Below are 16,336 nucleotides of genomic sequence, written 5' to 3' on the forward strand. Positions count from 1 at the left end.
GCTCTCCAGGCAAAAACCCTTAGGTTTTTTTGTGTTCAGTAACATTAGCTGAAATTTAGTATCACAACTTTTTAATGATTTAACATGTTTTGGACATTTCTTTTAGACATGCTTTCCCCAAGATCCCTTCTACTCGCAAGACTGAGGAGATATCAATTCGCAAAAACAGAGCAGCCTTCCCCCAGCTTTGCAGGCCACTTTGAAGCCATTCACAGAAATACTTTTCCTGTAATTAATTCATCATTTATCCAACACCGCAGGACCTATAGCAAAACTAGGCACAGGATGTGAGAGAAAAGAGAAGGAAAATAAAACCTTATCCCTGCCCTCAATATTTCCCTTCTGGCACTTAAGAAGAAGAGTGAAGAATCTCAGGCAGGTACTAGCTGGAAAGTGGCACTACATTCTGAAATTGTTAAGAAACATCATATTTGTATGTCTGGAATTGAAGCTTTTACTTCTAAATCAATCTCCTTTTAAAGTTTAAGAGATGACCAAGTAACTCACAAACAGAAACATAAGTCACTACTCCTTCCATTCGATAAACAGAAAATAAACTTGTCCTAATATCCATCACTAACAGTTACAGTGGAAGCTAAATGTGACCTGAATCTAAATATATTAATCTCCTTCAAGGACAAGTTTTATGAGGGATAAAGAGAGAGGCAGAGGAGTGTTACAAGTCTTTCAGGTTCTTGTTTTTCATTTTTTCAGAAAGTTATATTACACCAAATGAAGTTACTGAAAAAAATGTCAAGATTGCAAAGACAAGCACTCATAGAAAAAGTCGGATTAAGTTTGCCTAGGCATCCTTATTTCAACTTCCTTACATGCTTATGGTAATACAATCTTGAGTTACACAGTTACGTTTTGTTCGTTTATTTTGGTTTGGGTTTTTTGTTTCGGATTGTTTTGTCACCCCACCCGCCCTGCGCTCAGCAACAAGACCCCTGCCTCAATCAGTGCACAGGATGGACGACACACTGAAGATGAAGGTACAGAGAGCAGGCTGTTTATGCCTTGTTTGCTGCAAAATCAGGGAGGGGAGCAGTAAGGCAGCAACAGCTTGGGAAGGAGAGGCAGAAACACTGTGTTGTGCTTAATGCCACTGAAAATTGCTTTGGAAAACTGGAATCTATTTCTGCTACATCTATCAGCACACATAACTTTGTGAAACAAGTTTTTACACATGATCGTGATACATTTTACTCATTTCTGGACACCTAAAAGGTGCCTGACTCACAGAAATAATTAACATTCACAGCACAACTAAAACTACAATTCATCCAGCTCTAGAATTCAGTGTTTTGAAGTAACACCTACTCAAAATCAGGCCCTAGGCTTCTCAAACAGAACATTCAAAATTAGTTAATAGCTTTGAATACAGAAAAACTTCAAGCTATAATAAAACTCCAATCAAGAGATGAGAAAGCTGCACATTACCCCCACTTTATAAATAGGGATATAGGAACAATTAAGGTCTATAAATGACTAAAATTCAATGACAGCACCATACAAAAATCCCACAAGGAAGTTCATTTGTTATTCAGTGCAGGGTTTGTATGGTGTGCAAGAGTAAGGAATGGGGCCACACACTGAATGATGAGGATAAAAAGAAATATTGAATAGCTACCCATTCGGTGAGCACCGTCCATCTTGTGCACTGAATGAGGTAGTCCTGTGGAAAAAATAGTATGACGGTGTAATTAAAGACCATTTCACAATGCATACCCGTGTACAGCACATGGGTAAACTTAATTCTGCCCTAAATTCCCTAATTTTTGAGTGCTTGACTTAGCAACCTTGTTCTGTTAACATGCTTTTTATAACAGTTTTTAACAGACATTTTAAAATGGTGTCAGTAACTGGAATGAATAGGTCATTCTTCCACATTTCTTAATACATATCAATGACAAGTAGCATTTCTAATTGAAGGTATTAACATATACTAGAACATTTCAAAATTATTAAATACCATTTCTCATAAATTTTACTTGTGATATAAAAAGTAGTGAAAAGTAGTGATACAAAGGTAGAAAAATACTTCTTTCATCTAAAATTAACATGTGAATGTCAAAAGCTTTTACTATCAATAAAAACAGCTTAGTGCTCTTAAGTATTGAAGTCTTATAAAAATATCATAAAATCTTATGAGAGTAATATTGTCTCAGCACATGTGAAAAGCCAAGGCACATTTTAGGTGCTAAATTTTAATATACCCATATATGAAGAATGCAGCCTTTATTTCATATATTCTTGAAAATGCATGAAAATACTATTTTCAAATTATTTTCACTATATTGCTGCGCTCACCCTCTTCCTCTTTTGTTTCCTTGTTGCTGGTTGGAAAGCACACAGACACACAAGCATGCAGAATGTTACGGTTTCCATCACATCTGTGGCCAAGGAATGTCTGCAGCATTTGTGGATTCTGATCCAAGACAACTGCTTGTTCAAGATTCATCAGGTATTGTCTGCAAGCCTCATAGTCACATCGAAGAATGTGCTGCATTAGTGTTTGTTTCTGTACTCAAAAGAATAGGATATTTTAGAAATGTAAAGCACAAAAAGTAGGTATAAGCTCCATAAATACTTCTAATTCTCTTCTAATTTCGAAATTAATAGGAAGGTCATCTCCAACACTGGCTGGAAGTTAGTGCAGGAGCTGTTCAGAATATGCATTATTTCAATTACAGCACTGTTAAAAACAGAGTTGGGTGCATTCAGGCACAGACAAGCAAAAGGAATAGAGCAGCAGAAGTCACCAGACTCACAAAAGCATTCCTTTGGCTTCAAAGTTGGATTCTTAAGACAGATTACTTCCATTTCATAGCTCCATGTAACATGGGAAAAATGATACAACTGAAAGAGCCTAAGGATCTACACGAACGAGTTCTAAGCCAGCTCTTTTTAAACAAGTGATTTATGTGCCGAGAAGTGAATGATTAGAAGCTGTTGAAGGCCTGGGAGGTCCACCACATATATAAACAGTTTTTCCATAATGATGGAATACTACTTCACTGTGAAATCAATCTCAGCCTAACAGGTACACAGTACCTCCGGGTGGCAGCAGAACACACAGCAGAGCTAACAAATTACTGACAAGATTTTACAAGTATGACATATAAATTCACAGCAGAGCTACTCATACAACATCACTGATGAGGACAGAACTCTACAGGTGATTCAAGTGAAAAAACATTCACTTTCCTCTCCTAGTTTCCTAGTGCATTCTCCAAATAGATAATTTTTTAAAAAATAAGTATTTCATTCTAAGGGATCCAAACAAAATCAGTTGTTGGATCGCTGAGAAAAACTGTGCACCCAAGAGACAACTGAAATTGCACAATGTTAGTAGATATAAAAAGGTAACCCTTTCAAAATCAATGCCTAAAAAACCCTTACTAATTAAAAGCCTGATACAGAAGTCATGCACCCCCCCCCCAAAATGGTCTCCCACTTTACTTGGCAAATTTGTTGGTGTTTTCATGTTTCTAAGAGAATCTTCAGTGGAAATTAGCTTCTTTTAAATAGTGAAAATACAAATCGGTATCGAAACATGAAGCTGCTTTAAGCATAACTTCATAAAAGCAAGAGAAAAAAAAAAGCACATAATTTGGTAGCAGAGAAAATATTTTACCTCAACAGCCATAATGATAATAGCAGCTTTCTTTTTGATGGTCGAGTTAGCAGGAAGATTTGTTAAGGAATGAACACCCATTCCAAGACTACTAATAGGTGGAAGATCAAGCCAGTCAGGGTCTCGTATCCCACCCATACAATCTTTTGCCATGGGATAGATTGTACCATTTCCATCTCTAAGGATAATAGGTGACTCCTACATTTTGGAAAAAAAAGATTCATTATAAAGTCTCTATAATTTGTAAATATTATCTTTCCCAAAAGGTCCAGTTCTTCTTGACTGCCAGCAATTACAACAGTTTACCTGAGATTCTCATTATTTATGTCACTGACTTCTATCATTACAAGTGGTGCAACATAAGATAGGAGATTCCCTTTTGCAAATGCCTGAAATGTGTTTAACATAGTAATTATTATTAAAATACCTTCCTTATGACATTAATTAACATTACCAGTGAAACAAATAGTACCTATACTTTTAACTTACTTACATGCTCCAAGTAAAGTTGAATATATTGAAATGAAGCATTCAAATTCAATTATTTTGCAAAAAATGTTTCCTTCAATTATCCTAAACAAAGTATACCACATTTGTGGAAGAGTTGCACAAAACCTCAATCACTTTTAGTGAATCCGTATTTTCAGTTACATACAGATTAATTTCTTTTGTTACTATTTCCATTTATTCTCAAGAGTGGATTTATATCTGACCCAGTTCCAAAATACAGCTAGATCACATTCCAAAATGCAGCTAGATAACAAGTTGATACTAATTCAAGAACCATTCTGTCACCTTCCCCCCCCCCCTTTTTTTACATTCAAGGTAGAGTTTAAGTAAGATGTGCTTAAGAAAGTTGATCGCTATTCCCTTTGTGCCATCAAAATATTAAAGGCAGCCCATTTGAAAAACTGTTTTTTAGCCAGATTTTGGAGAAGTCTTTCAGAAGGCTGTACCATCTCATTCAAAGATGACAGAAGTGAAGTGCTGTGAGCTTAAATGACTGAGATACAAAACCACAAACCTGTCCAGCTGTAAAAATAGCAACACTTCTCTCATTCTGACCCAGGAATGCAATGCTGCTAGTAGGGAAATTATTTTCCTGTTCAGCCTTTCCTGTGGCAAGGTCAAATATGCAGTATCGAACCCAGTTCCCAGTTTTCAGAACAGCATGCACTCCTTCAAAAAAGGAACGTGAAGAAAAAAATTAATGTGTTTTATGGATGTCGTCCAGTGAACTCCTAACTAAAGCACTTAAAAGGGATTACTAATAACAATGGAAGCACCTGTTTATGGCATTTTGCAAGTAGCTGTTTTTCACTTGGATGAGAGACAGGTAATAAAGGAACCAACAGATTTGGACTCACGGGTTAAGTCCTACTTACCTTTTGAATCTACGTTTACTGCTAGGATCTCTGTTTTTTCGGGAATACACAGCTTTTTAGGTGTTCTTTGAAAACAGTCTGGAACTTTCGGAGTTCCACCAGTTTTTACGACCTGAAAACAGATGTGAAATTTTAAGCTGCAATTAAGCCCACCTAGTGCTGACACTTCAAAATACTGATTGTTTCCTCCGTGTTTCACAAACACATACCTGCAATTCATCTATTCTGAGCAGCCTACAGTCTTGAAGGAGAGAAGAAGGATCAGGATCGGAATTAGAACTGCTCTGACAATTTGCATTATTGGAGGTGCCTGGAAATTTCACAGCAACGTACGCACCATCCACTTTTAGCACCTACAGGCAGAACACATTAGTTTTACCAAAAGGCTGAAGAGAATCTGATTTGCTTCAAAATAAACCATGTCATCTTAAGAGAGAGGAAAAAATTTATAATATCCAGTGATAAAATTGCACAGCTCTTGGTCATTAACTTGCCATTTTGCTAAAATTACTGAAATTTGAGAAACTTGGATTTCCTAATGACTTCATATCAAAGGTCCTCCCACTTCAATACCCTACATCCAAAAGGAGCCAACATCACCTGATTAGAGAAGCTCCTACTGGTACTCGCCTGGTCTCTTTCCAACTTCCACCGCCTGGAAACAGCAGGACAACTTCATGTTGAATGACCTTTCTCTCATTAATTTGTGCAATCACTTTAGGAAATAAACATTATTCTTCCGGCAATGAATTCCAAACATTAGCCAACAATTCAACAACAATAAAGTTTACACTGAGTCTCCTCTTTAAGTACCCATTAGCTCTTACACTACAAGATAAAGGAAAAAACTTTTTTTGGCCCCACCTCAAAACTTTTAGTGCTCTTTTCCTCAACGGTGGAAAACAGACCTGTTAGTTTACGGGTCTAGTACCTGTTTATGCACACTCAATGATGAAGTTCTCCACTCAGTCCCTTAAGACTGAAGGACTCAGACAAGTATATCCAGCTGTTCTGTCTGTGTGTGTGTCTGTCTGTCCTTCCCTGGCTCCCCAAGGAAACAGAAGCTATTCAACCCTACACTGACACAGGCATTTCTAAGACTGTAAGCCTCTCTAAAGAGCTGCTGCCATACATATCTAATCAGAACTGTCAAAACAGGCTTCCTTGACAGAGGAACTTCTTGTGCTATCACCAAACAGCAAGGCCCTTTGAATTTCCAGCTGAGACCACAGTTTCATCAAAACAAAAACAAAGCTATGGCAGAAGGAGATGGGGAAAGAACAGGCAATACTTTAATTATGAGCAAAAATAAAAACTCTGTATGCACTCAGTCTTGATCAAAACTAAATATAAGCAACCATCAGTCTTTAATAAGCCCTAATTTCTCAATAGTTTCTACATAGAAAGTGCATAACAAAGGTCTAGATGCAACCAACTTTCTATAAAGTTTCCAACAATAAAAAATATGTCTCAAATTTTCAAGATACTGTAAGAAAAATCCAGGCACTTTCATGTTTTCTCCCAATATCTATAGCTAAGAGCAGCCTATCAAGTGCACAAGTTACAGCAGTTGCTCCTTACATGCTGAAACTTCATTGTAGAAGCAGAATTATAAGTTCTAGCAGTAGAGCATCACTGACAGCTGTAAGAATACTACCTAAAAATTTCAAAATTCAGACCTAGTCAAAGGATTCACAAATATTAACCATCATCTGGACTGTACAAAGACAGATTTCTATTGAGACTGGAAAGACAACTCTCTAGACAAAAAACGTGCTTTACTAAAAGAAGTTTATTCCATGTACATTTGGATGTTTCTAGGATAATCAGACTGATTTATAAGCCTGTAATCACAAGCCAGTGGTTCAATCGGAGCTTCTAGTCCAAAATGTAGAATCTTTTTTCTTAAATGACTAAATGTTGCTAGAAGAACATTATAAATTTGGGCTGCTTTCTGATGGAAGCACACCCTAAGAAAAGGTACAATTCCCCAGTCTTTAACATTTTCTATCTCCATAATTAGAAGGTTTTTACTGCATGCTTTCTGGCCACTCAGTGTCATCAACTACATCATTTCTCACTTATATCACTTTTGATGTGTTCAGAGAAATTATGACAGTTTTTAAGTGCTGGAACTCTTACAGCATCCACATGACAAATTATTTCTCTTTCCCAGTCTCAAGGAAAATCATGTATCTCTAAAAACTGGAAAATGTGCTTATTAAGATTTTAAAGGTAAAAAGATAATCACCTCTTCAAACTAAAATCAGTTCTTTAGTTAAAGTTACTACTACAGTATTGGTTGTTGCACAGAAATAAATTAAAACTATCCCCTGATTTAGTGAGCAATGAGCTTGAGTGAAGCGTTTCATAGCAACTGTACACAGAAAGCTCCAAAGCAAAGATGTGGCATAATGAGCCAGCACCATATAAGATAAATATGCAACACAAACATTCCTCTTTAATTGAATTTCTGTAAGTCTGAGTAAATTGAAAAACTCATTACAAAAATAAAATGCTAAAACTTAAAGGATTGAGATTTTTTAGCTTACACAACTAATGTACTGCTGACACTGCTAATGCAAAAGTTTCACCAATTAGAAACAAGCATTTTGCATAAATATACATGTACAATATGTGCCTTACTAAGGACTTAATTAAGAGGATAAGTTGAATGAAAAAAGCAAACAACAAAATGAAAAATTAAATAACTTTTTCTGAAAAGCAGAATACCTTTTTGGTGCATTTTCAACTACAAGATAACAACTGGTTTTTTTAATGGAATAAAAAAAATTACTTGAGAAACTAAAAGACGAACAAAGTTGTTAACTCCTTTATCCCTACTATCAACCCACTTCTACAGTCCATAACACCAGAATGCCACTGGAAATCATTGAATCTTTCCCTCTCCAGAATCATCACATTCTTGCTGAAAACACAGCAGCAGATGACAAGGGAAAATAAGTTTTTTACTTCCTATCTAATCTCCTTTTTGAAATGGAAGTAATTTTAACATCACAGAAAAGGCTTCTATCTCTATCCCAAAGGTAGAATGAACACCTTCACAGAAATACTGACACTTTTAAAAAATACTCAACTTTGAAAGATTACAAATAGATTCCTAATAAGGAGTCGGTAACTCTTCTAGAGCAAGATCCAGTCTGTGCTCTATCAATTTATCTTTCTCATTGGAAAGCTTCAATCTCAGACAGGAATCAAAGGAAAAAAAAAAAAAAACAAGTGGCTGACTGAAATATTACAATACAAAGTAACAACAAGCTACTCAATCCAAATTTATGTTTTATAAAACTCCTAGGAGCTGATAAGCTTTCTGGGTATAAGAACTGCAAAACTGGTAATACACAGGATTCTCACCTGGTTGAGGATAACTTTGATGACCAGAAGCAGTTTGGGGAGGCCTTGGACACTGCCAATGGAAAGCCTCAGACCAAAACGAACCGCAGCTGCCAAAGAAGAAAAAAGCAGCTCCAACCCAGATTCCCCATCCCTCTGTTCTAGAAGTGGTTTCAGACACCATTTAAGCCATTTCAGAAGAAGAGATCCAGAAGCTAATGTGGTTAAGTAGAATATCCCAAATCACTTTGGAATTAACAGAAAAAAACCTGGCCCTCTGATACCAGTGAGTAGTAACAAAGGCTTATTTCAGCCCACATATTTTCCTGACAACACTAAAGAACACTCCCTAAGACTTCTCACCAACGCAGACAAGAGATGGGACAAGTGTCAAGCTATTTCATTCCATCAGTCTTCCATTAGGTAAATAATCCTGGAATGATTACCTCTTCCATCTAGTGACAGACTTGGAGGAATAAAGGCTTATTTTTGTTCCAAGCCATGAAGGATTTAAATAAGACTGGAAGGCAATAAATTCCAAGGAGCAAAGAGGTGACTAACTACAAGAGTATATCTAGCAGACATGCATTCTCAATCTCTTTCAAGACCACCTCAGTGTAAGAACTTTGCACTCTTGCCATACTCTGTGGTCATTCACTGCTTTGGCACCACATGAAATCCACACTTATGAAGCAGTGTTGCATGATCTACTGGTACCAGAATGATCACAAACATTCATCTTGGATCTTAGCAATCAAGAGAGAGCTGTTACATTATCAACACAGTGCCTAGAGAGGCACTTTAGATGTCAACACCTTCTTTCTACCTGCCCACCATTCTACAGAACACAGCAGGGGTCGTGGAAGGATTTTAAGCAAACATTTTTTAGAGACATGAAGCTGCTGCATACATCCAAAAGCAGGGGGACATGAAATTTCTAGAAACAAAACCACTTCAGGAACTCAGGCTGCTCATCAGTAAATCTGAACCCCTTCCTTTCCTATCTCTAAATTCCATCTCCTGAAGACCAAGTGAAAATTTTTCTTTTTGAGTAAACCAAAAAATTATATAAATCATTTTAAAAGGTGACTAGTATTTTGACAGAAGCTCCTGGCTACCACACCTTATTGATTTTATTTTAAAGAATATAAATGTTCAAACTTTCAGATGCTCTTGTAGGTAAAAGGACAAAAATAATTGTTTTATTCCTCTCACTCCTTCAAATCCAAATCAGTACATAAAGCTAGATTTTTGGCCTCAGAAATCAATTAGTTTAGTGCAATTAACTTTATATTGTGCTCAAAAAATATCCACCAAATTAGCAGTGTGTATTTCTCAAAGATGCCCAACTATTCACATGCTCCATGACCATGTATTTTACTGGACAACTACACTTTGAGAGAAGCTAAGTGTTGCTCCATTGACACCATACTTTTTCACATCAAGTTCCTAAAACTCAGAGAAGTTTCAAAGTCTTTCCAATGTTCTAAAATACCATGGCTAACATGTTCCCAGGTTACACTGGAGTAGTACATTCTCATGCAAGATGCTCATGCCACTGAAGCCACCCATTACAATACATCAAAGATCTGACTTTTCAGATTGTCAGTCATTAAAGAGAAGCCCATGGAAGACCAGATTTATGTATATTTGGGTGGACTATAAAAGGGTAGAACTTCTTAACTCATGAAGTCCTAATCATGCTTTTTTTTTCACTCTGAACCTCTGTACAAACACATTCAAAAAGTACTTATGGATACAACAATAGTCAGATTATTCAGAATTCAAATCCTCTTTATGCTTAATTCAGATTACAACAATCTCAATTACAAACAATACTGTTCCAGAATGAACAACATTACTCTGGAGTCTGTAGAAGAAAACTGCCAAGGTAACTTTTCTGCAGACTAAGGTGCCTCTGGTTTTTCTTCAATTACACAACTGATTCAAACTGCAAACAGAACATATCACAAGGCTTAAATTTGTTTATTGCCTTGTAATAAACTGCACTTCTGACTTCAACCTGGATACCACCAGGCAAAAAATAGTTATAATTTTGTCTGCTGGATTCTACCTAAGCTCTAAAGATAAAAGTATTACAAAACATTAAAAGGAAAAGCAGGAATGGCAGTAAATACCACTGGAAAAGGACAGCGTGCTTTATGAAGGAAAAGAAGCATTTTTGCCATAAACAACTGATCTAGAATAGACTCAGCACCACTAACTCTGTTCAGAAGACATGCCACTTACTGATTTTAGCACTCCAGTGAAAACACAAACATAAAAAGTCAAGCTCTTTTATATTGATTATAGTAGTACTTGATGCAATGCACAGACAGCTTTGCAACTATATACAGGAACAGTAGACTGGTCTCTGTACTGAAAATCTTAGGATCTAAAAGAAAAAGGACAGCTAAGGACAAGAGGCACTTTCCCAAAGATGGTATCAGAGGAAAACAATGGTTTCAGCAACTTCAACTAGATCTCAAAATCTTACTTACAGAAATTAAAGTGTTACAATGAACTAAGTTGCTCCATATTCCCTTCTGCAGAAATGACCTAAACTTGCTAATGAAAATTCATTATGAGCCTGCTCCCTTCAAAGATACTGCTGAAGGCAAATCATACACTGCCACACAAGTAAATCCATTATGGATACCAGTAAAATAACTCCTACTAACTTCACCTGCCTTTTGTTGGACAGTTATTGATCCTCTCTGGTAACATTTTTTAAAATCTTCTATGAATCAAGTGGAAAGCAACCCAATATTTTCCTTTTGAGGAAAATCTTACTGGTTTTCTCATTGCTGTTATTAGAGGACATAATCCTTCCTAATATCACACAACAGTGGCAAAAGAGAAAAGGGAGTATTTTCCTCCATATGACTCTTGAGTCAGAGCAAAGGTTTATTAGAGAAAAAATGAAAAAATTTACAAGGAATAAATAAAGGGATTTTCTGAAGTAATAAATGAAATAACTTTATAATCATATTATTGAAGTGTGTAATTTCTAACAAAAATATTTATGTTATTTGGTTGCCAGAACATGAGATTCACCCAAATATTCTACCTATGTGTATGCAAACGTCAGTCAACAGGCAGAACCCTTCACAATCTCACTGGACATGTGGGAGTTATTGCTCAAGACAACAAAATAATATTTTAGATAAAACCACATCTGCTTTTCTTAATATGGTGGTTCAACTTAAAATGCAAGAATTTTTTAAGATTTATCACATTTTACTCACAACACACCCACTCTATTATTATCATTATGTTGCAGACAAATACAAACACAGTAAAAGTCATATTCATCAGAAACACTCTCAAGCATCCCCGAAAGTATGATGTTTTAAAAAGTTAGCTTATCTAAAGGAAAAACCTTTATTCCCCCCTCCCCAAAACCAGTGTATTTTAGATTTTAGACACACCTTGCCAACAGGAACATTCTTAACATCTTCCACAAACACAACTTCCCTCAGAGACCACTGTTCTTCATTCACTTTCTCCTCCTCTTTCGGGGCAGGAGTAGATCGTCGTCGCTCTGAGACAAAAAAGTTATTACCAAAAAGAAAGACTTGATATACTTAATCAAAGCATCAAGAAGCAATGTTCAGTAAACATCAAACCCTTCCTCCCAAAAGATTATCAGTAGTCAAATGCAGAAATTAACAAGATGTTAACAAGAATGTAACTATAAGAGTCAGAGCCACCTAATAAGTATATCACATCACTTTCATGTTTTTTTATGGATTTGGAACTAATAAAGCCTGTATGACAATCAAAGCAATTTTTAAAGATATTTAAGAAGAGCAATCAGAATACAATATATTTTAAAATTTTAAATACAGTAAGCAGAACAAAATTAATAATACAGTAACCACAAAAAATTAAAATAGAAGGAACAAGCCCTGTTTGGGCAGGACTCATACACTCATGCTGTAAGTAAAATGGCTGACATTGTGAGACCATTCAGTCACTTCTGATACAGTGCTTTATATAAGCCTTACAAAGTCTGCTTGCCTAACACATATGGATTACTTGGTAAACGTCTAGAAAAACAGCAAATGAAGCAGAAAACAGATATTTGGACTAATGGCAATTGTAATACAGTTAGATTTCCTGCAGACTCTATCTGAACAGCAACTGTAGCACACTCATCATCACATCTAAATACATAATATGGCTAAATTAACACTGACAAGAACCTTTAATCTTCCAAGTTGAGTATATAGTGTAATTAATACTATCGGCATATTTAAAGTAACAAGCAGAGAACTTCTAATCAAATTGCACAGTTAACTTCAAACACTAGTTCAAAAGCCCAAGCCAAGCTGTAGCCAGTGGAAAATTACAGTTGAATGAACTGCAAAAGAAATCAATAATAGAAGACTTCTAGTAAAATGAGTGAGTACTGCAGATCTGAGCAGATGAAATTCTCAGTCCCTGCACGAGGCCATTTGAGTCATTAGATCAATACTTCTTAAAACTGCAGTTTGGGAACAGTTAGGAAAAAAAGCTGTAGAGAAGATTTCTTCAAATTATGGCATTGTAATTACATGTTATAAATGTAGGTGTTTAAATTGAGAGAAAAAAATGCTTAAGGAGTCCAGTTAAATCTGGATGTAGCCTTTCAGGTTTTTAAGCCCAACTTGTACAATGAAACTTCCCTGACTGCTGCTATATGTTAGTAAAGAATGTCTCATTTTAGACATTTTCTGTAACATACAAACTACTGCTTTCTGCATTGACTTTCAACTACAAGGCAAGCTGTTCAACAGCAACTTAATCTCTAAAGAAGCTTTCGAAAACAAGTTCAACTTCTGGGCTGCAAAGAAACTCATTATCACATTGCAATTAAAAATAAATTTATCTTCAGAGTTTCCTATTGACCACCTCCTGAAAGATACTTTTGATTCTGAGAACTGTTATGCTTGCGCAGGTACACCTTACATCAAGGAGTCACTGTTTACACATTTATTTAACACTGACAATTAACAGATTATTCGAAGTCTATTACAAAAGCCTTTATCAATACTGCAGTACAGAAAGACCAAAGGATTCTGAAATCAGTAATTAGTACAGAATCACCACAGAAGTGCCTTTTATGGAAACTTCTTCTACACAATTATTCAAGTTTACTCTGAGCTACACATTACTTACTATATGGCATTGATGCGCTGCTTGCTATTGAAGATGCATCACTACAAGTAGAAGCTGGGGATGGTGGAGGACCCATCTCAGTTTTCACTGGCTCCTGTTTGCTTTCAGGTCTAGAATAAAAGTTAGTACTTAGAATGAAAAAAGAAAAGAAAAAGTGACATCTTTTCTGTGACAATGAATAAAGCATCATTGTATCCCAGCATTGTTCTTTTAATAATACTTTAAAGAAATAACTCCACACTTGTGACTGACCATCATAACTGACAAGGCCATCAATCTTGGAGGTTGGAGATGGTGCAAAGCTGCTTAATCAGGGATTAGCTTTTTAACATTAACTGAGCATAGATACACTACTACAAAAAACAACACAATGAGCTTCATTTGAGGAAAGAAAGAATTATTGGCTTTATACAGTAACCTGAAACTCCAGAACTGCTAAACATTTTCAAGCTTTACCTGGAATTGTTTAAACCTGTTTTAAGAAACATTTAAATGGCAACTATCAACCTGAAGATTTTTTTTCCAACTATGAAACAGATTTGTTTAATCTCCAGAAGAGCCAGGGAACAGCTGGTTGCAGTTTCAGTTCTTAAAATATAAAATCTTGGAAACTTTATGAAACACTGTAGGCAAGCCTTTATTTAATACTCCCCCTGCATTTCACATGTACACAGTGCTTTCACGCAACTGAGATACCTTTCCTGCAGTAAGCATTTCTGCACATCTAGCCAAGTTTACAAGAAACCTAGTGTCTTATAAAGATGGCAAAAACTCTCAAAATTATAAAAAATCTGACCTTCCTTTTCCATTCTTACTCCCCAGTTCAAGAGAGCATCACATAAATCACCCGTGTGTACGTGCAGGTGTTCCCCACACTTACTTTGCCTCAGTAGTTTTGCTGGCTTTCTCCATGTTTTTTAAGCTCTCAGGGGACCGAAGCTGAAATCGACAGCTGTCATTCATGTTCCAAACAGATTCCATTAGCACACCAACTTTAGGAATTCCAGCACTGATTGAAAATGCAACTGCTCCAGCATGATAGAGGGGGTTATTTCTTAAACACACCTACAGATAGAAATATGTATTTCTATGAGAAAAATGAATTCTACTGAGGGAAATCATATGTACATTATTTTTTGGTGGTATATGTAGCAGTCAAAATAGAAAACTTATGGAATCAGGTGAAGACAAAAGTCAGCATTATGTATGGAAAAGAAACTGTTGTGCAATTCACAGCTGAAAGCAACAGCTTCAGCAGTGAAACTGCTTAATGTATAACATTTAGATGCTTAACCACAAAAGGAACAATTAATCCAATAACAGGGACTCATCACAGTGTCAATTAGAGTGGCTTTGGTATCAAAAGACATGTGCTCCTTGGGGAAGAGCTACTTCATCTCATATTACTTCTAGTACTAATCCAAAAAAAAAATTCTCTGTACCAGTTATTAGCATTTTTTGGTAAAGGCTTCAAACCAAAGGTCTATCACACTGCATAAATAAAGCAAACCCAGACATTAATACTGCAGGCATCTAAATGCCTAATCATTTACAAAGCTATTTGTGCTATCAGGAATTATATTTCTATACTTACTTTCTCCCCAAATAGAGAATCAGGAGGTAAGTTAGAAGAGAAGTACTCCGCATGACTACAGCTTGTTCTTCTGTGCAGCAGTAGTCATACTTTTAGAACAGTAACAATACTAACAGGACACAGCCATTTACAGCCATTTAATTCAAATATACTATTTTAATTTCACATTATTGCAATGACTTTTGTGCATAACTTTTGTTTTATTAATTTTGTTGTGTTTTTTTAAGAGCAAGCTGCAAGCTCATCATATAGCATGGTGAAAGTGCCACTGGTGACAGCTGTACTTGCCTGGGTTCCAACAGTTATGTTTGGCATAGAGGAGATACCAGCACTAGACTTCGGCTTTTTATTTTTTGCTCTGGCCTTTTCTAGCATTTTCTTCCTTTGGCTGAAAGGAACTACACCCCTGTGGAAAAATGCATGTTATTTTAAAAAGGCTGTGAAAGAAAAGCTTTGTTCAGAATTTTGAACAGTTTATTCTTCTGCTTAATGTAATCATGAGCAAACATTCAAGTATGTGTGCCACCTTCTCCGAAATCTCAAAGCACTGGAGAAATGAAACCTTTTTCCATGGGTACCCCCACTTCCCAAATTCATCTTGACTACCCCAGTTTATACAGAGGAGGGGGAAGAGGCGGAGCACACAACTTATTTCCCTGCCAGATGGCTTTCCTTCCAGTCTGAAGTACTGCAAAACTTCTGTCACAAGTGGTATAGTCCAGTCACAGCTTTCAAGATGCAGTCTGCTTCTCTGAACTTGAGGATATCTTCCCCATGACTAATGATAATTTTCAGAATTTGCAAACTCTGGGGAATGTGATTTTTGTTTCTAAAAGCCTCACTTTTTCTCTGGATACATGGGTGAAGGAGTCTGGGACTCTTACAACAGACTTCCATTGTAAGAGGGGGAAAAAACACTTCTTTTATAATTGGATCCACTCGATTTAGCTGCAAATCATGCCTGCATACACAATTAAGCAGGCTTATTATTTTGATACTTCATGTTTCAGTCACTGGCTTATACAGTTACAAGCTTTGATTCAAGAAACTCCTTCATTTTAAGTAAAATGTAAAAAGCATCAGTTCTGTGAAAGACTGGAAATTGAAATCCTGTTTCATGTACTATAGATCACTTTAACTAAGGGTATCAACAGTAACAGAAGCTTCTGTCTGCATCAGTCTGATAACATAAAATCACCA

At 36.2% G+C, this 16,336-nt stretch overlaps 1 protein-coding gene across 8 annotated transcripts in view; it reads right to left on the reverse strand.

The window, feature by feature from the left end:
• UBR5 (ubiquitin protein ligase E3 component n-recognin 5) overlaps positions 1 to 16,336 on the reverse strand; it is an 84,662-nt gene that overhangs the window by 29,716 nt on the left and 38,610 nt on the right. For 5 of the 8 annotated variants that reach the window (XM_062490706.1, XM_062490666.1, XM_062490658.1 and 2 more), the window contains 10 exons: positions 15,425 to 15,542; positions 14,423 to 14,607; positions 13,543 to 13,652; positions 11,811 to 11,923; positions 5,235 to 5,378; positions 5,026 to 5,137; positions 4,665 to 4,819; positions 3,641 to 3,838; positions 2,314 to 2,524; positions 1,634 to 1,678 (listed from right to left, as the gene is read on the reverse strand). In XM_062490706.1, coding sequence (XP_062346690.1) covers positions 1,634 to 1,678; positions 2,314 to 2,524; positions 3,641 to 3,838; positions 4,665 to 4,819; positions 5,026 to 5,137; positions 5,235 to 5,378; positions 11,811 to 11,923; positions 13,543 to 13,652; positions 14,423 to 14,607; positions 15,425 to 15,542 — 1,391 coding nt within the window. The remainder of the gene's footprint in view (positions 1 to 1,633; positions 1,679 to 2,313; positions 2,525 to 3,640; positions 3,839 to 4,664; positions 4,820 to 5,025; positions 5,138 to 5,234; positions 5,379 to 11,810; positions 11,924 to 13,542; positions 13,653 to 14,422; positions 14,608 to 15,424; positions 15,543 to 16,336) is intronic. The other 3 variants (XM_062490688.1, XM_062490677.1, XM_062490697.1) reach the window with 1 other exon arrangement.

Source organism: Cinclus cinclus, chromosome 1 (genome assembly GCF_963662255.1).
Source record: "Cinclus cinclus chromosome 1, bCinCin1.1, whole genome shotgun sequence".
Classification (NCBI taxonomy): Eukaryota; Metazoa; Chordata; class Aves; order Passeriformes; family Cinclidae; genus Cinclus; species Cinclus cinclus.